Here is a 22,545-nt window from a genome sequence, read left to right as displayed (position 1 = left end):
CCATGCACAAAAATAAACTCAAAATGGCTGAAAGACTTAAATATACGACAGGGCACCATCAAACTCCTAGAAGAAAACATAGGCAAAACACTCTCTGACATCAACATCATGAATATTTTCTCAGGTCAGTCTCCCAAAGCAATAGAAACTAGAGCAAAAATAAACCCATGGGACCTCATCAAACTGAAAAGCTTTTGCACAGCAAAGGAAACCCAAAAGAAAACAAAAAGACAACTTACAGAATGGGAGAAAATAGTTTCAAATGATGCAACGGACAAGGGCTTAATCTCTAGAATATATAAGCAACTTATACAACTCAACAGCAAAAAAGCCAATCAATCAATGGAAAAATGGGCAAAAGACCTGAATAGACATTTCTCCAAAGAAGATACACAGATGGCCAGCAAACACATGAAAAAATGCTCAACATCGCTGATTATAAAAGAAATGCAAATCAAAACTACCATGAGATACCACCTCACACCAGTCAGAATGGCCATCATTAATAAATCCACAAATAACAAGTGCTGGAGGGGCTGTGGAGAAAAGGGAACCCTCCTGCACTGCTGGTGGGAATGTAAACTGGTACAGCCACTATGGAGAACAGTTTGGAGATACCTTAGAAATCTATACATACAACTTCCATATGACCCTGCAATCCCACTCTTGGGCATCTATCCGGACAAAGCTCTACTTAAAAGAGACACATGCACCCGCATGTTCACTGCAGCACTATTCACAATAGCCAGGACATGGAAACAATCCAAATGTCCATCGACAGAGGATTGGATTCGGAAGATGTGGTATATATACACAATGGAATACTACTCAGCCATAAAAAAGGATGACATCATGCCATTTGCAGCAACATGGATGGAACTAGAGAATCTCATACTGAGTGAAATGAGCCAGAAAGACAAAGACAAATACCATATGATATCACTTATGACTGGAATCTAATATCCAGCACAAATGAACATCTCCTCAGAAGAGAAAATCATGGACTTGGAGAAGAGACTTGTGGTTGCCTGATGGGAGGGGGAGGGAGTGGGAGGGATCGGGAGCTTGGGCTTATCAGACACAACCTAGAATAGATTTACAAGGAGATCCCGCTGAATAGCATTGAGAACTATGTCTAGATACTCATGTTGCAACAGAAGAAATGGTGGGGGAAAAACTGTAATTGTAATGTATACATGTAAGGATAACCTGACCCCCTTGCTGTACAGTGAGAAAATAAAAAATAAAAAAAAAAAAGAAGTTGAAATAATGACTCGCCAAAATGGTGAAAATAATAAAAAGCAGAAAGAAAAACAAACAGTAAATATTCAATATATCAGTTATGTCACTAATTACGATAGGTTGAATATTCCTATTAAAAAACCAACATTTTAAGATTAGATTGAAAAATAGGTATTCAAGGAAGTCAAGGGCTATGGACTTGAAGAAGTCAATAGTTTCAGAGCTCAGTTTTTATGTGCCCATTAAAGGAGAGAGACGTCAAAATTATTTAAACTATTATTTTAACTATTTTATGTTAAAAAAAACAAATATCCCTAATTCATTTTATGGAAGTGTGCTCTTAAATCTAAACCCTGATAGAGTACCAAAAAAAAAAAAACCCTATATATCAATATAATTCATGAATATGGCTGTTAAAATTCCAAATAAAAGCCAACAAATAAAATCCAGCAGCATAAAAAGTATAACTATAAAGCATTTATTCCAGGAAAGCAGGGATGGTTCAAAATAAGGAAGTCAAAATAATTCACTGCCTCAATAAAAGAGAAAAAATGTATGATTCAACTGAAATATGAGGAAAATCCAAAGTCATTTCTAAATAAAAAAAAAACCTGACGTAAAACAGGAAAGGAAACTACTAAAATATGATATAGAATATTTCATAAATGTGAAAAAATAGTATAATCCTACAGCCATTTGCAACAAAGTCAATAATGAGTCCTATATTGCCATGGTATTTCTTTTTTTCTTTTTTTTTTTTTTAGGGCCACATCTGTGGCATGTGGAAGTTCCTGGGCTAGAACCCACATCCTCATGGACTCTATGTTGAGTTCTAAACTGCTGAGCCACAACAGGAACTCTGGCATTTCATTTTGAAAGTGGCAAAACAAAATAATGAAAAAAACCAACATCAATATTCAAAAAGAAGAGATAAATTTAACTCATTTTGATAATGATACAATTATTTATTTATTTATTTATTTATTTTTGTCGCACCCACAGTATGCAGAAGTTCCTAGGTCAGGGATCGAACCTGAGCCACAGCAGTAGGCCACCAGGGAACTCCTGATAATGGTATGATTTTATACCTGGAAAACCAGACGGACTAATTAAGAAGTAATCCCTGGGTTTAATAAGAAAATTCTAGTAAAACATATAATATTGGTATAGTATGAGATAAATGGATCAATAGAGCAGAATGGAGTTCCCAGAACTAAAACCCAATGTTTAGAGGAAATAAATACATGTCAAAGGTAGTATTTCAACCAGTGGAGGAAATGATGATTTGTTTAATTAATGATACTGACACAAATAACTATCCATTTGGAAGAAAACAGAGTTAAACTCCTACCTCAAACTAGTAATAAAAATAAAAACCAGATGGACTTGAGATTTTAAAGTTTTTTTGGGGAGTTCCCGGAGTTCCCGTCGTGGCGCAGTGGTTAATGAATCCGACTAGGAACCATGAGGTTGCGGCTTTGATCAGTGGGTTGACGATCCGGCGTTGCCATGAGCTGTGGTGAAGGTTGCAGACGCGGCTCGGATCCCACGTTGCTGTGGCTCTGGCGTAGGCCGGTGACTACAGCTCCGATTGGACCCCTAGCCTGGGAACCTCCATATGCCGCGGGAGCAGCCCAAGAAATAGCAAAAAGACAAAAAAATAAATAAATAAATAAAGTTTTTTTGACGTCAATATAGAAAATTTGGGATGTTCTATATACAATTTAGTAGTTAGGAAGATCTTTTTAATAAGATGGGACACTGATTAACTTTTAAAAAGACATTTACATAAAAATAAGCAAAAAGTTACATGGTGTTATACGTCATAAACAAAGTTAAAAGTGTAACAACTGCCTAGAAAAAAAAAATCTGTAATGCATAAGACCAATAAAGAGCTATCTATAATTTACCAAGAGCTCTTATTATTGACAACGAAACAGCCCAGTGGAAAACAGGCAGAGGATATGAATAGACACGTCATAGAAGAAGAGATCCTAAAGGGCCATAAACATATGAGAACACACTCAGCCTCTCTGGTAGTCAAAGGAATTCAAAATTACAACAGGATTCCATTTTATACCCATTAGATTGGCAAAATGAAAATGACAACATTTACGCTAAAGGGGCTGCTGAGGAAAGAATATTCACTTTGCTAGGGGAAATGTGGATAATTTCACTGTTTTTAAAAGCAATCTGAATATGTCCATGAATATAAAGATTAGACTCCCTTTGACTCTGAAGTCCTGCTCCTGAAAATCTATCCCATAGAAGTAAAAGCACCAACCAATACGAAAGAATATGTGTACATAAAGCAAAAAAAAAAAAAAAAAAAAGAATATGTGTATAAAGGTATTTACTGCAGCACTGTGGGTAGTGATAAGCAATAAGAGACAAGGTAAACACCTGTCATATGGAAGTCATTGAATAATATCAGCTGCAGCAATGCCATAGAATATTATGCAGTTATTAAAAATAGTGTACTTGCTGACCTGAGGATTTCTAGGATGTATGATTAATGAAAAGTAATATACCACGAAGTATATGTAATATGATCAATCTCTCTCTCCTCTTTCTGTCTTTTTAGGGCCATACTCATGGCATATGGAGGTTCCCAGGCTAGGGGTCTAGCTGGAGCTACAGCTGCCAGCCTACGCCACAGCCATGGCAATGCCAGATCTGAGCTGCATCTGCAACCTACACCACAGCTCACAGCAATGCCGAATCCGTAATCCACTGAGCAAGGCCAAGGATCAAATCCACATCCTCATGGATGCTAGTTAGGTTTATTACCACTGAGCCATGGGAACTCCTCTTTCTCTCCTAAATAATGACCAAAACAGCTCAGAAAATATTTATATATGTTTACATACTGACTAGAGGATGCACAGAGAAAGACAGAGTTTACACATCCAGGGTGTTATGTTGCTTATTTAAAAGTTGGCGGGTGAGGTTAGTGGCAAAGATAAGCCTAAATAAATCAATCAACTAACAGACAGCAGAGAGAACTACAGCACAGACAATCCTCATTTATGCTAAACACCCACTTTGTTGTTCTAAGTTTGTTTAATAGATAACTTGTTTTAAACAAAATAGGATCTTACTAGGGACACAAGTCTGAATCCTCCTTTTTTTTTTTTTTTTTTTTTTTTAAACTTGGTACATATATTTCCATGCCCACTATGTTAGGTCATTTCCTAGTATAGCTCCCCAAGAGAATAACTTGGAGTGAGGTATGGTGGATTAGCCACACATCTCTGTGAACATCAGCTGGCCACCTTCCTTTGACCACTGCATATACATAAGAAGAAGGAACTCTCCCAGGTCCTGATTCCAATCCCTCCTCCTGGTAACACCAGCCAGGGTATCTTCACTTCTTGATTCTGCCACCAAATACACACAGACTCTTCTAGGTGACTTTGGGTCTCGGCCTTGCCAAGACCTCATTCAAGAGAATGCAGACGGACAAGAGTACTTCTCCAAGGGGCATTTCTCTGGGAATAGCCACATGAATTAAAGACGAAAATAGAATAAAGGTGGTCAAGAAAAGCCAGAATCGGCCTTGGCAAGAGATCTAGAACATATACAGCAATTCTCATTTAGGCCAGGGAATAAGAGAAAGGGAGTGCCATGTTCAAATCTCACAGAATTGTCCCTTTAAGAGCAATTAGCATACTATGAGCAGTTAAAATCCTTAAACCAAAAACATTTCCTGAACAAAGTCTCCAGTGAGTAGACTATAATATTCTCAAGTGAAGAGATCCATTCGCTTTCAGATGCATTCACATCTGAAGACAAAAAAAGCAAACAGCTTTATGTTCAGACTCTTCCACAATCTGGGTTGCTCCTGATCTGCGTGGACCTCTGGCTGCTCTGGCTGCGTCCCACTACCTCTAGAAGACCTTCTTCACCCCTGCCACCCACAGAATCAGCCTGTCTCTAAATTCCTTCAGAACTTATTTCCTGCCTACAGGAAGATATCCTAGATTTGCTGCTGTGTTGTGCTGGTCACGTCCCCTTACTGCATCCCAACACTCTAGGGAGTTCCTGTTGTGGCGCAGTGGAAATGAATCCAACTAGTAACCATGAGGTTGCAGGTTCAATCCCTGGCCTCGCTCAGTGGGTTGGAGATCAGCCGTTGCTGTAAGCTGTGGTGTAGGTTGCAGATGCAGCTCAGATCTGTCATTGCTGTAGCTGTGTCACAGGCCGGCAACTGGAGCTCCAGTTAGACCCCTAAGCCTGGGAACCTCCATATGCTTTGGGTGTGGCCCTAAAAGGCAAAAAAAAGAGAAGAAAACAAAAAAAGACTAACACACTCCAGGCAGGTAGGATAATGTATTGGAATATTCATTTTTATTGGTTCTCACTGCATTCTACCCACTCACTCTCACCCCAGCCCTGCTCCAACCCCTACCCTCAGCATGTAACCCATATCCAATGCTCTCTTGCTCCAAGGAAAATGGTACATAAGTGGCGGGGTGAAAGAATAAGTAGCCCAGAGGGAGAAGAAAAAGAAAATTCCTCCAGTTTGGAAAGACAACTAAAACAGCCAATCTTGAAAGTGGGCAAGAGGCAGGTGGGTCCGAGAGGAATGGCTCTAGGGAGGCTGGAACCTGGGCTTGGGGCTCCCAGCGCATCACAGGAAATCCACCAGCCTGAGAGCAGCAGAATGATGGGGGCTTAGTCAATGACATTACAGACAGGACGGTGATGCCCAGAAGGTTTGGAGGTTCATCCCGCATCACTGGGAAATGGGGAAGGAAGCCTTCTGGATCTTTGTGACACTGAAAGCACAAGAGGATTCCCCACTCCAACCCAGGAGAATGGGAGCTCAGAATCAAAGTGAATTCAATACATAGGGAAATGTGACACCAACTCTAGTTTGGGAAGCACGATTCATGTGAGCTTTCTGTGGGCGAGAGTTACTTGTGCTCTGATGCAGTGCTTCTCAAACACTGATTGCCCAGACACCACCTACGGGTCTTGTTAATTAAGATGCTGATTTTAAATCAGTAGCTGTGGAGTGGCCTGAGAATCTGCATTTCTAACAAACATCCATCTCTGGCCCCTGAACCACACCTCTGAAAAGCAAAGGTCTAAGGCGGGGCTTAGCAAACTTTTTCTAAAAGGATAGTAAAAATTTCAGGTCTGTGGGCCTCCTAGTCTCCATCTATTCAACTCTGCCATGGCAAGTGCGAACGCAGCGACAGACAATATGTAAAGGAATAAGTGGGACTGTCCCCGTAAAACATTATTTATGGATACTGAAATTTGAATTTCATATAACTTTCATGTGTCCCACAATATTTTCTTTCTAGTTCTTTTTTTTCCCCAACCCTTAAAAAATGTTTTTAAAAAATTCTTAGCTTACAGGCTAAACAGAGGATGGAGGTGGTCTGAATTTGACCGATACCCCAGTCTAAAACAGGAGAGAACCCACAGTAGGCATTCCTGACTAATTAAATTCAAGGGGCTGCTCAGATAGCCTACTTTTCTATCCTGAAGTTGATTTTCTTCCCCGTGATCCTTCTGCCGGTGCTTTGCTTTTCAAACAGCAGACACTTTGGGGACAAGTGGGTCCTGGCAAATGTACTCCTTCAAAACTCACTGAAATGACTTGAAAAAGACAGCCCTAAATCCTTCTTCTTCTAATAAGAGGCCCTGTGGAATAACAGGTTCCTGTTTTAGTGAAAGAGCTTTAAGGATGAGATTAAACTTCAACCACAGTTTTCTGAGCAAACGGAAGAGTGACATGATCCGGGGAAGAAATTCACCCTTGCAGAACAACTGCCAGTAAATTCCAAAGCAATTGTCTCAGAACTTTATCCCACGAACCCATGTAAAATTCTCTCCATGCCCTTGACCTCACATTCCATTCTGACTCAAAAGACAGAAAAGATTCCTTATCCATCTTGCAAGCCCCTTTCACCATTAATCAGCCACCATCCCAGTGACACAGTTCTATCTCTCCAGGAATAAAGCAACACACTTTAAAGTCCAAGAGGGAGACAGGTTCTAGAGACAAAAGTGGCTGGGCCCCAGGCGGGGACCACTCCTCCATACTTGACTACTCCCTAAGAATTCACCTGGACAAGGAGAGCAGAAGCAGGCTCAGCCATCACCTGCACCCCGCACAGCCATTCACACCTAGAAATGCCTGTAGAGGTTTGCTGGATGAACCGATGAGCTTGACCCAGGAGCCTGGTGCAGGGGAAGTGGTCCATTGTCGCTCTCTGTTTTTTTTATTTTGTTTTGTTTTGTTGCTTTTTAGGGCTGCCCCCTATGGCATATGGAAGTTTCCAGGCTAGGGGTTGAATTGGAGTTACAGCTACCAGCCACAGCTACAGTAACGTGGGATCTGAGCCACATCTGCAGCTGTGCCAATGCTGGATCCTTACCCCACTGAGTGAGGCCAGGGATCAAATGTGCATCCTCATGGATATTAGCTGGATTCATTTCCGCAGCACCACAACGGGAACTCCCTCCCTGTTTGCTAAGCCTATCTCCCCGCACTGGGAAGCGCTCAAAGGAAGAAATTCCTTCAAGGAGCTCACTGCCTTTCTCACTTGCCAACTATCCTGCTGGCAACCCAGCATCCCCCAGACCTGTCTAGGCTCCACCAATTCTTAGCTCCGTTGACATAGGAAAGTTTCAATGGAAGTTTATGAACTTCAGGTTCTTCATTGGTAAAAATAAGGGTAATCAACATATTATCCAGAGAAAATATTCATAAGAAAACACTTTAACCACCCATATGGCTCAGGCACTGTTTAATCAGAAAGGTGGGAGTTCCAGTCTTGGTGCAGTGGTTAATGAATCTGACTAGGAACCATGAAGTTGCAGGTTTGATCCCTGGCCTTGCTCAGTGGGTTAAGGATCCGGTGTTGCCATGAGTTGTGGTATAGGTTGCAGATGCGGCTCGGATCTGGCATTGCTGTGGCTGTGGTATAGGCCGGGGGCCACAGCTCCGATTAGACCCCTAGCCTGGGAACCTCCATATGCCGAGGGAGCAGCCCTAGAAAGACAAAAAAGACAAAAAAAAAAAAATCAGAAAGGTGTCAGCCTTAAACACCTGGTATGACTGTACTGGCTCAGCTCGCCTACCTCATGGTGGGCTTTGTAAAGAATGACTAACTTAACACAGATAAAGCCCCTGGGGTTTCTACTGGAAGACATCCATACGCCCCTCTCCCTACCCTCTGTCCTCTCCTTCCTAGACTCCAAGCCTACAGTAGTAGCCACGAACAAGTTCCATGGCCAACACTACCGCAGGACACCTGACGGTCACTGTACCATTTATTTAGGTCATGGCCAGGGTTGCCGCTGACTCCTACTAGAGCCAGCTTCTCCTGCAGACAACTCAGGGAGCCCCCAGGGCCTCTTCCTGAAGGTCCTACACACAGAAAACTCGTAGTCACCCTGGGCAGGAAGACAACGGGAACCTGGTACTCCTGGGTACACACAGTCAACCCGCTTGTAGGAAGATAGCCTACTTGGTGGGGAGTAGGGGGAAAGACACCCAAAGCACCCAAATGCCCACCCCACCCTCCTCAAATCGGGATAATAGGGACCAAACCTCAAATGCCACAAAAAAAAAAAAAAAAAAAGCAACTGGGTCATTTCATTGGCAAATAACTCCAGCACGGATTTCACAGGGAAAACCCTACAAACCCTGACCATCATTAAGACTCCATGCCCGTGGGGAAAAGACCTGGCTGCTGCTCTGGAGGAACCCTGGCTGCTTCCCTGAAAAGACATAGCACATCTCCCATAGGACCTGACATGTGACATTCAATACATGTCAGTACTCTCAAGCCCTATTGAGACTGGAAGGAAACAAGAAAACGACTTGCTCAAACTATTGCATTTGGAGTGGATAAGCAATGAAATCCTGCTGCATAGCACAGGGAACTATATCTAGTCACTTGTGATAGAACATGATGGAGGATAATGTGAGAAAAAGAATATATATATAGGAGTTCCTGTCGTGGCGCAGTGGTTAACGAATCCGACTAGGAACCATGAGGTTGCGGGTTCGGTCCCTGCCCTTGCTCAGTGGGTTAAGGATCCGGCGTTGCCGTGAGCTGTGGTGTAGGTTGCAGACGCGGCTCCGATCCCACGTTGCTGTGGCTCTGGCGTAGGCTGGCGGCTACAGCTCCGATTCGACCCCTAGCCTGGGAACCTCCATATGCCGCGGGAGCGGCCCAAGAAATAGCAAAAAAAAAAAAAAAAAAAGAATATATATATATATAAAATATATATATATGACTGGGTCACTTTGCTGTACAGCAGAAATTGACAGAACACTGTAAATCAACTATAATGGAAAAAATAAAAATCATATTTAAAAAAGCAACTTGTTCAACAAACAACTATCCTTACTATGACTGGGGCAAATGGGAAGTCTTGGCACAGAAAGAGGAGAAAGGAAATTGCACATTATAAAAAGGAATACCCGTTAAGAAGTAGAAAATATCATAAATGTGGCTTACTTATGGATAATAGCAGGTATTTGTTTGGGGTGCTAATAATCTAATTAGTAGTCAATCCAGTGCATCCTCTATTATCAGCTGATCCATAATTACTGCTCCATGCTGAGTATTTTCCCGGCACATGATAGCTTTCAACTCCTCAGCACAAACAACCAAATAATTGGTGCTATTATGCTGGATACAGGACTCTTCCTTTCTGAGGGGTGATGTGGGGGGCATTTGCTATTCACTGCAGCCTTTGCATTTTCAGCATCTCTTAATTCCTCACCATCCCCTCTTTCACCAGTCTTAAGGCATGCCGAAAGCCCTCAAGAACGCGATGGCTTGGAGAGTTTAAGCCTGGGACCAGAAACATGCCCAGTTTCTGTAGGGGGGACGTGTTCATAAGGGCTATCAAACAGTGCTGAAAGCACAATATATTTCTCTTTGAACGTGTTGTAAAGTTTTCTTTGACTATTGGTTTAAAATGACTTGTTCTGGAAGAGATAGTTTCTGATATAAAACTATTTCATTCAACAGCTTCTGGTCTCAACAAGATGTGGGTAATTCCAGAAAGCAGAACAAAGGCGGGCTATAAAGGCAGGTTGCTAAGGGAAAAATATATTCAATCATCACTTTCAGGAGACCAGATTCCCTGCGACTGGGTGAGGTGAGAAAGAAACCTGGGGTGAGGGTGGTGAAGTGGGAGGAGGATGGGCTCTGGAGCCAGACAGACTGAGGTTTGGAATACAGTTCCTCCACTGCCACTGAATGTTTCTAAGCCTGATGGTCCCCACCTGAAAAACAAAGCTGTTAATGCCTATTACACAGGGTTGTTAAGAATAGATGTATCCAACTATAATGTAAAATATAAAAATCATCATGAAAATTTTTTTAAAAAAGAGTAGATGTCTGACACAGGAAGCTCCTAGCATTTACAGGGGCTCAGGTTGTTAGTTCTCTGCTTTTTTCTTGGATGCAAAAAAAAAAAAAAAAAAAAAAAATAGAAGCTGCTTTCCTATAAGCCAGTAGCTTGTGCCATGTAATTCCATTCGTTGTAACTAAGCCTCCACCTCTTCACTATAAACATAGGTAGATTTCAGCCCAGATTCACTATGGGCAGCTATACCAGCCACATTCCCACTGGTGGTTCCCACTGTTCTGAAGGTCCTCCCACTGCCCTGCTCTCCCCTAGGGTCCGTCCACTCCCCTTATGTTCCTATGAGTCAACAATTAAAGAGTTAATTCTCAGCAGGTGTTGTATGTGGGGTGGCTGGTATCTGTACTATACTACTTGTGAAATTCTCCCAGTGTGTGAAAGGGAGTCATAGTTGGGAAATTACAAAGTCCTATCAAGGCCTTTCTGTACAGACTCTTATTCAGAAACAGAAACCAATGGCTACTAAAAGGAATGAAAATTGCGATGCTCTGAGCCCAAAGGAGGCACTGGAGCCTGGAGCAGGGAGTCACCACTCAGCACCGACTTCATCTTTTTGAACGTCTTATTGAGGTGGAATATACAAACAGGAAAGAGCAGGTACTCAATGCATTTTTACAAAATGAACACGCCCAAGTTACAAGATCAAGAAACTGACAGAGTACCAGTTCTCCAAATGCTCTCCAACCGCGCTTCCTGCAGTCACTAACAACACCAACCAAGGGTCACCAGGAAACTGACTTCAAACACTGTAGATTAGTTCAGTCTGTTCTTGTATTTTATGTAAGTGGAATTCCACAACTCACAGGTAAATCTGGCCTGCCCCATCTTAGGACAAACTAGGACTGGATTTTGCATTTATAAATCTTTGAAAATCATGCCAAAAGAATAATATTTCATAAGATGGGAAAACTACATGAGATTCAAATTTCAGGGTCCATAAATAAAAGTTTTTAGAGCATTGGGAACTATACCTAGTCAATTATGACGGAGCTTGATAATGAGAGAAAAAAGAATGTATATATGTATGTGCGACTGGGTCACCTTGCAGTACAGTACAAAACTGACAGAACACTGTAAGCCAGTTATAATGGGAAAAAATAAAAATCATTTAAAATAAAAAATAAGGTTTTATTGGGACAAGACCAGGCTCCTTTCATTTACAGGTCGTCTTTTACGTCATAGCAGCAGAGTGGAATACTTACAGAAACCTTATCACCTTAAAAAAAAAAAAAATCCTGAATATCTGATCCTTTACGGAAAAAGTTTGCTGACTTCAATTTGAGTGCAAAGCATTCATTGAAATGAGTGCATTTCTTTGGGGTTTACCGCTAGGAGTGAAATTGCAGGGTCGTAGGTATATACATGTGTTCAGCATTGGCAGACACAGTCGAGACATTTTCCAAAATATACACTCAGTTTTAAGAGAAAAGCTAAAACCTGGAGCAGAAGCCATAATCTCAGTGTTAAGAGGGGCAGGGAGAATTACAGGGAGTTTATCTGATCCAGAATTAAACAAATGATTAGAAAACCATCAGGACCTTTGAGTGGAGAGAAAAAATATCAGAGTTATCTAGGTTTGCACTTCTTTTCATTCTATCTCCATGCACACTGCTCAAAAATATAGTTCCCTTTAATGCTGCCATGCTCTGCAGAAATGGACAACAGCGGAAAAATCATGTTTCTGCTCAGGATCCCGCAATAGCGAATGACTTTGTCACTCAGGCCACATCACAAAAGCATCACCATGAGCCCTCCCTAAGCTTACCTGAATTGCAGACAAAATACCAGAAAGACTAGCAACCTCCTGATTTTATGCTGTCGTAATTTTCAGCATACACATAGGCAGCAACTACATTACTCACATGCAACCTCCAAAGCAGCCACCAAGAGGCTGAACCGTGCATGTACCGGATAGATCTGACAGTCTGTCTACACGGCCGAACTAAGCCATCACTGTCATCAATGGGCTTTCAAGGCTAAAAGGCATCCTCTGTCTTCGAGCCAGAAGGCTCTCGAGTAATGGCCGGCACTTTCCAAAGACACTTGCCTGGAGTCACAGCCCCTTACACCTGCCTCGCATTTCAGATAGGAAGTACTTCTTGGGCTCTTTCAAATGACATTATCCTCTCAGAGGGGAATTGGTTCTGATTGTTTAAGAACCACATTCATCATGAAAGGGATTCAAATCAACAATTTCTGTCTTAATTGCACAATCCTGTTGACTTCTGAATTGAGGAACCTCTGGAATGACAGCAGAGGCTCACTTCCTGCCGGCACACCCTGCCAGCCCTGAGGGCTCACGGGCACAAGGACAGAGCCAGTACCAACCATGGGACTGAAGGGGTAGGAAAGCCTCTCTCTGCTTCTCCCGGGGCCAGGAGTCTGCTGCTCCAGGCCAACAATTTCCCACAGCAGCAGTGTCCTGTGGAACATTTCTGTACGGCCTCTGGATGAGTTCATCTTGGCCTGTCCTGGAGGAAAACCAAGGTCCTGGAGCCCCCCCCCCCCCCACAAAGTCAGACTCTACAATTCCTTTAATCCAATCCTCCGTTCCCTTCTGGATGCAGAAACACAACACCGGTGTTTTATTCGAGGTAACGAGTCATTTCTCAGCAAGAGCACAAGCTTTTTGTCTGTATGAAAGGATACACATAGCATAGACATAGAGGAAATAAATGTCATTTCCCCCTGGAAAAGGACGCCAGCCAGAAGTTGAGCACAGCCATGATACAAACAGCGTGTGCTTTACAGTCAAAAGAGAAAGTTCAAGGCCACTTCCAGCTTGGGAAAGCTTGCCCGTCTCCTCCTTATAATCCCAATTTCATCATACTTTAGAAAGCAAGGATAACCATAACACCTACCTCACCAGGTGGTAGGAAGAATCAAAGGAGGCATTTCAGAATAAAAACGCTTTGTAAACTGTAACCAATCGCAGGAAGAGGTGGAGGAAGGAAGCTACTTCTCCCAGCTCCTGATTCATCCTTAATTAGTCAGGTCTTTGGACCCGTGCCTCTCCAGGTGAAGACACCAGCCCACCGCAATAAGGCCCTCAGTCAATTCAGCCCTCAGCTGGCGGCTATCAACTGCCTGTCTATTAAGAGCCAATTATCTGGGTGGCTTAATTAATCCATGGACCACATTGTCCGATCTCCCGGAGATCCTAGAAAACAAGGAGCCTGAAACCCAGGTGCCAGCTAATTTTTCAATGACCATCAAGGAGGCTGGTATGCCTGCATGTTGCAGCTGCCAGTGATGGGAGCATAAATATTGATTGGCTTAGTCTCTCTGTGGCTGCGGGGGAAATTAACGATTAGCGTGTTCTCAGAGGAACAACAGAAGCTACATAAATCCTCAGCCTGGACGATTAGGGGGGAAAAAAATCCTAATTTCCCAACCCTAGTGCAGATAGAGGAAAAGGATGGATCGCCTCTTGGAGAGAGCTTGTCAAGATGGGAAGGTCCTACCCCCTCCATAGACGTTAGCCACACCCGCCTGCCAGGAACAAGATGCAGATGGAGTTGAAACAACAGGACCATTAGGGGAAAAAGGCAGCTGGGTGGTGGTTCTCGTCACCTGGGCACTTGGATGCAGGGTGCTGCTCGCCCTGCATTTCCCTGAAAGCTCTCTGTACGGCTCACAGTTAAGAAGACAAGGAACATGAGGAGAATTTTTTTTTTTTTAAGTGTCCGATCCCGTCTCGGGGAAATGGTAGGCAGAAGAGATTTTGTACTTGAAGTCAAGTCAGAGGCAGTGGTCTGGGCTCCTTCGTTCCTGTCCTGAGGCCTCATGCTACTACAAGGGCATCCGACTGGAAGGGCTCAGGGTGGCCCAGACTGGCTACTTTCCTCCTTCGGGAAGAACTGCCTTTGCATCCAGAACAGCAGCGAGGCAAGCAGCTCGTGACCTTGGCCGGAGCCTTCAGGGAAGTGCTGGGCTCCTGCACCGCCAGACTTCTTCCTGGGGCTCCTGACCAAGTGTCCTGTGCTGCTTCACTCTGGGCTCCCCTTGCCTTCCAGATTGTGAATAAGAGAAGGAGGAAGAATGGGATGAAGAGAGGGAAGGAAGCTCTGGAAAGGAAAACAGGAGGCAAGGGGACTCCCTGGATAGCGAGTACGTTCCTCTTGCCATAGCGTTCTCTTCCTCTCTCCCCATCAGCTTCCTGGTGTTCACTAGGTCCTGTGAGGGCAGCAGCTGCTGCCAAAGGCAAAGGTGGTGGCCGCAGAAGGTCATCTCAGGCCATTTATTCTGAAATACCAAAATATCAGAGCCAGCAAATTTCAGGAGCTTCTGCAGAATTCCCCAGGGTACCAGGGTACGTGCCTGTGTTCCTCTGTATCCCAAAGGGGTTCTCTCTTAATCAGCTCAACATCTGAGGACTTGGAAACTGATTTATGTTCTTGGTTAATCTAGCGTTTCTGGTAAAATAATTAAAAGATAAGTAATAGACGCAGAGTATCTGTGGTGTAATTATTTAAAGCCATGAGGGCTCACTTCGGGAGTTATTCACTGGTAACCCCAAATGACTCAGACTGCTGGCGAGGCGAGTGGGAGATGGGCAGCGCTGGAGCATGCTGCTCCCATTGCACAGTTGAGGAGACTGAGCCTGGAAGAGACCTTCTGAGTTATCCTTGGCACGGCCAGCAGCCAAAAGAGACTCCCAGGCTGCCACATGGATAAAGAAAAACTCCTGATTCTGACATGATCAGAGCTGCCAGGAGGGCGCCAGGCTCTCTCTCCAGCCCTGGACCCTGGTGAACAGTGAGAGTCTCTGAGGCTGAGAAGGAAGGCTCAGGGTCACAGCGGGCAAGTGGGAAGAGGCAGCAGTCAGCTGCAGAGGGCACAGGGCATGTCAGATTCACTTCCCCAAACAGATGGCGGGTCTATAATGCTGGTCTCAGGTGGAATGTGCAAAAGTCACAGCAGGGTTCATAGGCTCCCCCAGAGACAGGAGCTGGGGATTCGTCCCTGCTTTCTAGTTCAAATTCTCTTCCAAAAAAATGCTTCGGGGACTTTGAAGTGCTCTGGAAGAGTGACAAAACTGTAAACGTTAGAAACTAAATGAGGGCACAGAAACACACTTCTTCAACTTCAAAATGTGTTCCTGGGTGCCTGATAATGCGTAAGACTAGTCTGGAAAATTGGGATGGGAGAGGTGTGAGAAAGGATGCAGGCAAAGGTGGCAGACGAGATGGCATGTGAACTTGGCCATGTGGAAACCCCGGACCTTAGGCATCAGCCAACGGCAGCCTCATTCTGTCCCTGTTCAGTTAATAAATGATCTCTGATGAGTGGAAATTAACACGTTTAAATGATACAAACAGATGAGCAACCTTGGAAAAGGGTAGTCTGTAGACAGGCTGGGGAGGCTTGTGACAGGGACATTAATTTCCCCTTCCTTTCTGGTTTTGCCCTTTTGTCTTCATCGATTTGAGCAAGTATCATTTTGTGTCTCTGGGAAATTTTGAGACAGGAAGGAGCTCCTGGTCCTTGTTTCCCAAAGCACCAGGCCACTTAGGGGAATAAGGATTTAGGGAGAGAGAATGAGAGAGCATCCCAGGCTGACTCAAAGAGATTCCCTTAGAACAGATCCGTGGGTCCCTGGCACAGGGAAAAAATGCCATCTGGGAAATCAAGCTGGGACAAGGGTGCAACCCAGGGCAGGCCAAAAACGATCCAGGAAGTAGAAATTCCCACCAGCCTGATGGGACTGAACAGGGCAAGAGAGGACATACAAGGGAGCTCAGGGGGCTTGTTTTCATTTTTATCTAGAAACCAAAGGCACGCTGTTTCTTAAAGACCTGAGGTTCCAACCTCCTGCTCTCCTATTTCCCAGCTCCTTACAGCAGCTACATCTGGGCCACGAGGCAACACCAGCTCACCCCCACCCCCACCTGCTCCAGGAACGGCCTTAGATGGCAACACAGCACAGCCCAGGCCCCAACACACAGAGGCGTGAATGGAAGGATGAACATCCATGTGATAATGGGCTGTTTCTGGCCGTTCCTGAGTCAAAATTCCCTGGACAGAGTCTAGAATGTGTCCACGGAGCATCAGCAGACTATTAGGGTCTCTCTCTGAAACTAATGATTTTCTTTTTAGTGGGAGAAAGTATCTAATAAATGGGGAGTAAAATAACAGTGTCATATACTTAAGGCACTTGCAATATGCAAATGTTACAGAAAACAAGCTCTTTCCTAATGGTGTTTGCGATGCTTCCAGTACAGCACAAATACATTTACATGGGCCTGAGGCACTTTTTTCAAAGCCTTTACATTGCCAACACCTTCCTCCAAAAGTACCCTCAGGCCTCAAACTCTTCTGCTTTTTACTAAGCCCTAAGCCCCCGGACTAAATTTAGTTTCTTGGAAATCAGAGACAAATTTGCTGGGTTGTTGTTTGGTTTGGTTTCTCAGTTCTGTCAGTTACTGCAGAATTCTCCACATGGCAAACAAATGATAGAGGAGAGAAGAAATGGTAACGTTTTCAGGTCCTTTTTAGCAGTACAATACTTATCGCTAAAATACGGTTTAAATTAAGGCATCAAGCTTGTTACATGATTTTCAATTAGGAATTAGAGCTTGGCTGAATTCGAGGGTGGGAAACCCCATAAAAATGGAATCAACATCAAAAAATCAAAGAAATCTTTATTTGAGCTATTAATAGAACCAGCCCTTCTTGCAACTAAGGGGGGGAAAAATCCAATTAATTTTCTTAAATCAAGAGTGCAGCCTGGCTTCTCTATACCACCTGCGTTGTGACTGGGCATAGGTTTTATTTTGTGATCAGGGCCCCTTTGGAGATGCCATTGCCAGGTGAATGGGAGTGTCCTAACACTGAGGAAGAGGGCTTGGGAGCCCAGAGCTAGAACCTGTCGCCATCTCCAATGAAGACAATTGGCTGCATGGAATCTACAAACTGGGAGGTCCCAGCCCAGGAGCCCTCGCCACTTCCCTCTGCTGTCCAATCCCTCCACCATTCCACCTTTTCTAAATAATTTTAAAGGAAGGGAGCCTGTTCCTCTTGCTTTGGAAAATCACTGACTCCCTTTGCCACACTGGGAGGAGCCCTAGGCAGGATGAAAATTTCCCCATGGCTTCAACCTGTCCAAGGCAAGAGCTCTCCCCATGTCAATGCATGAGCAATGCCTAGAAAACCTAGGATACTGAACTCTCCTGAAAAACCAAAATCTTTTCCCTACAATAGACAAAGGTCCAACCTGAATCTCTATTGTTGAGGAAACAAACTCTGCCCTGGCAAATGATTCCTAAATCAATGGGGCTGCAACCACCTGCAACCATTTGGTGCCACCACCACAGTGACACTGCAGCCTCCCATTGGACCCACCCACCAGGGGGCACTCTGTCTAGCCAGAGGAGCCTTCTCTGCCCCACATGGCTTTCCCCAAGGACAGGGCAGGATGGCACTCTGAGACGGGTTCCCCACAAATTACACCAACTTCCCTGGGGCTCTCCAAAGGCCAGCACTTAGGGAGGATCCATGGAAGGGCTTGGAAAATAGATGGACATCATGCAGCTGTAAACATCCCTAACCTCCCCCATCACCCAATAGTGAAGACTTAGGCATCCACCTGGCTTGGCGGCATGGAAGGAGCACTTGTGTGGCCAGTTCCCAGAATGATCCCATATCATTCTGGTCCTGATGCTGCCACATAATCATGGCCAATTGTTGGGCCAATTGTTGAACCTCATTACTCAATCTCATCTGCATAAAAGTATGATCTGCCTTATGGTTTGCGGTGGTTGTGGAGATTATATGAACTAATATATGTGAAAGTGGAGTTTGTGAATTTGTAGAGCACTATGCACATGCTAGCTATTGCTATTTCACATGAATGCACATGCTCACACATGCCTGGTCCACGAGGAACTCAGAAAGAATGAAATCATTCGGCCATATTTACACAGGGCCAAATGAACTACAAAAAAATCAACAGACTTGGTATTCTTCATCTAGCTGCCAAATACCATCCATCAATAGGCTGCTTCAGACTCACAGGGAGCCCTTATAGACATATTGGTTCTAGGACCTTCTACCAAACCCGAAGAATCGTAATCTCTGCAGTAAACTCCAAAATGTGGATATTAAACCAGTTTTCCAGGTAGTTCAGGTTTGGAAAGCAACTGCACTCCTTGGGGACCTGACATGCAAATTTCCTGTATAGATCGGTCACAGGAATAAAACCGTGCTCTTTATCTCTCCACCCCTCCCCTCAGATACATATACACTAAGACACAGATAGGTCCTCACCCATCAGCCACAAAATACGTCCACAAATACACACAACACATTTAGGTAGACACACAAGCCATACTACAGGTGAAAAACAGGAAGAAGAAATATACTAACAAAAAAGAAGGGTGACCAGTACTAAGTATCAAGATTTGTAAAGTCTAAAGAATGTATGGTTATAAAGGATACAGAAAAATGGGGAGAAGGGAATAAGATGTTCAGACAAAGAGCCAGTGCTCAAAAGTAGAAGATACCCTCTTCCTCAACTGCACAGCACGATGCCCGTCCTTCTGACCTTAGACCACCGCTCCCATGCCATCGACTTCTCATTTGCTTGTAACTCTGCCTCACCCGGGAACTGGAAGAGCCCTCCAAACAGCGGGGACTCCGCTACTGCTCACAGCCGCCCGCACATCTCGCGCAGAGCCTGGCCTAGGGTTGCACTCGGTAAATGTGTGCTCAGCGCACGTCAGGATGAGAAGGGGCAGGTAAGGTAGAAGGACAAAGTGCACAAAGGAGGGAGGAGATCTCCAGCCCCAGCTCCCTGGTGTACACTGGGAATAAGTAAGCTTAAGGTAATGAGGTTCAACGCCACACAGAGAGGGTTCCTGTCCCTGCAGGCATCATTATCTGCATCACAAGGAGCAGAACCACCCAGGGAAAAGAAGAAAAGCTCTCCAGATCTACCGGCAGGTCTGAGATGAGGGAGAAAATTGATCCAGCATGATGAAGGCTGTCGGAAGTCACCCGTCTGACCTCGTCACTCCCCGGCTTAGTACACCTCCAAGGTCCCCTCGTACCCATGAGGCCCTTCCACCAGGACCCTTCTACATCTCCCCAGCCTCACCCCTGTCATCAGCCACACGCTTTGACGCTCAGACTGTGCCAAACTCACAGAGCATGCTGTGTCATTCCTCTCAGACTGTTTGTGGTGCAGTTAACCTCTACCTGAAATGCCCTCCACACCTACTGGCAAACCTACTGTTCATCCTTTTCAATGTAGTTTGATTATGTCCTCCTCCTCCTCCAGGAAGTCCCCAGGCTCCCACGACACCCAATGCACTGAGTCCTCTTAGCCCTCAGCACACTGGATGGTCCTGGTTCATTCCTAAGCAAATCCTCTGCCCTCAGAGGATAAGCTCTGCATCTCTGTACCCACAGCACCTAGCACACTGCCTGGTACATGGCAGACTGGCAATAAATGCTTATGGAATTCAATCGAGCGCTGGCAAGATTCCAAAACATAAATGCCCAGACTTAGTTAAAAGGCGATCTCAGAGGCAACTTGACAGAGTGGAAAGATGCTGAATATCAAAGGTCAGAGTTCAAATCAGTAGTGTCCTGAGGCAAGGTACTTGAAGACAGAACCTGCTTCCTAATCTATGCAATAAGGAGAATTCCACCCAATTCACACAACTACTTATGAAGAAACACCCACTGTGTACCTGGCACCTAGTAGGTCCTCTGCAGGGTACTTACTGGGAGCCTCCCTTCTCTCTCCCTTCCTCCACTTTTTTTTTTTTTTTTTTTTTCCAGTTTCTCCTTTGGGACCCGAAGCTTCTCTTAAGGGCGTTTTCTCATTCCCTGGAGGACCTCTCTGGGCCGGGTTCATAAATGTTGCCTGGCTGGTCAGGAAACCCCCTTCTGGCCTCCTTCTGTGTCCCACGGCCAGGTCTGTGGAAGAGGAGACTGAGGAATGGGGGCTCTGAATTAAAGGTGAGCCCGAGCCTGCAGGGAGAGCCTTAGAGCTCGCTCACAAGAGTCGACTGGGCAGGAGTTGGAAAAGCCACTTGGATTCTCATTTCCCCAACTCCCCACCAATACCGAGGCTCTTTACAGGCTCTTTAGTGATGTTTAGGGCACATTCAATTCAACTTCCAATGCAGTTGAAGGGGTCGAGAACAATTATAAAGCAGGGGTGGCGACAGGCCAGGTGGGCCCGGGCAGCAGCAACCGCCCAACCGCCCGAGAGGCTGCAGGGCGCTCGCCCGCGCAGCACACGCGCGCGCGGCGCACCCCCGGCCTCCTCTAGTCGGGCCTGGCAGTGCGGGAAGGAAGGAGGTCAGCGCAGCCGCCAGACTTCTCGCGGGTGCACCGGCCGGCCCTGCCACCCGACCCCACCACTGGCGACTCTCTCGCCGCGCCCACAGACCGCCACCCCCTGAGCGGCTCGACTGCAGCGCCTCCGCCGCCCCGGGACCCCGGGACCCCGGATCCCGGCGCGCTGTCCAAGTTGAGAGCCCTGATCCGCCTGCCAGCGCTCGCCCACCACCCACACCCACTCCCACTTACACACAGCGCGAGGACTAGGGTGCCCCTAAGCTTTTTTTGAATCCAGAAATATCATACTGTAGCCATATCCGGCGCCGGTTACCTGCTCGCAGCACCCAGACCCCCGCCCTGGCTTCCCGGGAGCCCGCAAACCCCGCGCGCGAGCTGCGCGCCCTCCTGCCAACCACTGCCCCGCGCCCGCCTGCGCCGCCAAACCCCGTACCTTGGGGGTCTGCACTTCAGGTCCCGTCGGCACCTCCAACTTCTTCTTGGTTACCCAGAAGAACAGCAGCACGGTGATCCACAGCACTCCGAAGATCGGCAGCACCAGGCGGCGAGGCAGGCGCCGCATGGTCCCCCTTGCCTTCTCCTCTCGGCGCTACGCCCCTGGGGCACCCCCTGGCGGCCAGGGTCGGCGGGGCAGGAGTCCCCGAGAGTGCCCTGCTCAGGGGAGCGCTGGCCGGGGGGTGCGGGGGGGGCGGGCGGCGGGATCCTGCCAAGCGCCCCGCCTGCTTGGGAGAGAAGCAGGCAGGGCCGAGGGGCACAGCCCCGAGGCACGGCAGGGAAGGGCCGAGGAGCAGCCGAGCTGGACGCCCGCTCCAGCCGGAAAAGCGCGGTGGCCACGGAGATGCTCCCCGCGCCGCCGCCGCCGCCTTGGCCGCCGCCGCGAGGGAAACTGACTCGAGCTGCGGGGAGGGAGGAATCCGAGGCTGTGCCCGGCACCCCAGGAGGAGCACGAGGGAGGAGGGAGGGGAAGGAGCGAAAGGGGAGGGAGGGCCAACAGACTGACCGACCCGGAGCCCAGGCAGGAGCAAGCGGAGCTAGGAGAGGGGGCGCTATCGTCCCCCCCCACACCGAGGCGCCGGGTGCAGTTCTGAGGCCCCCCTTGCCGAGCCCCGGGCGCAGCCCCGGGGCTAACCTGGGATGGGGTGGGGTGGGGCGGGAACGGTGGGTCCGCGAGGCCCGCCACCCGCAGCTGCAAGCTGGGACCCAACGGCCAACCGGCGCCAGGCGGAGCTGTGCCTGGGAGGACTTTCCCGCTCACTGCCGGGGGCTGCACGTGGCGTCCAAAGCCGGTCCCGCCCTCTGTGCACCCTCCCTAAGGGAGCTGGCGCTGGAACCTTGGGATGCTGGCCGCGCTGCTGCCCCACCCGCGAGTCATGCTCCTGGACTTTCAGGGCCAAGGCCCAGTTCAGCCAACTCCCCAGGGTGTTTCTCTGCCTGCCTGCAGGTGCCTGGCAACTTTTTTTGCTTAATGGAACGCTGAGTTGATCTAAATTTAACTTTAAAGAAATCCTTTTAAAAATTAAGGTGCAATTATCTCTCTTAAAGGTTTTCTCTCTTTGTAAAGATCAGGGCTTTGTGCTTGCAGAA

General features: G+C 46.3%; 1 protein-coding gene across 4 annotated transcripts in view; it reads right to left on the bottom strand.

Moving 5' to 3' along the window:
- The window catches only part of GALNT14 (polypeptide N-acetylgalactosaminyltransferase 14), a 215,223-nt gene extending 193,374 nt beyond the window's left edge, over positions 1–21,849 (bottom strand). For 2 of the 4 annotated variants that reach the window (XM_003481255.5, XM_085019690.1), the window contains exon 1: positions 21,395–21,849. In XM_003481255.5, coding sequence (XP_003481303.2) covers positions 21,395–21,523 — 129 coding nt within the window. In that variant the 5' untranslated portion in view covers positions 21,524–21,849. Of the gene's footprint in view, positions 1–13,511; positions 13,669–19,195; positions 19,413–21,394 lie in introns of those variants that run through there. The other 2 variants (XM_085019691.1, XM_085019692.1) reach the window with 2 other exon arrangements.
- Between the last annotated feature and the right edge of the window lie 696 nt (positions 21,850–22,545).

The sequence above is a fragment of the Sus scrofa genome, chromosome 3 (genome assembly GCF_054392235.1).
Source record: "Sus scrofa isolate SSC_HxYL_T2T_F1_AM1 chromosome 3, Sscrofa_HxYL_maternal_Yorkshire_Landrace_v2.0, whole genome shotgun sequence".
NCBI classification, from domain to species: Eukaryota; Metazoa; Chordata; class Mammalia; order Artiodactyla; family Suidae; genus Sus; species Sus scrofa.
The sequence above is the reverse complement of the archived record's forward strand: the minus strand, read 5'-3'. Positions and strand labels throughout refer to the sequence as shown.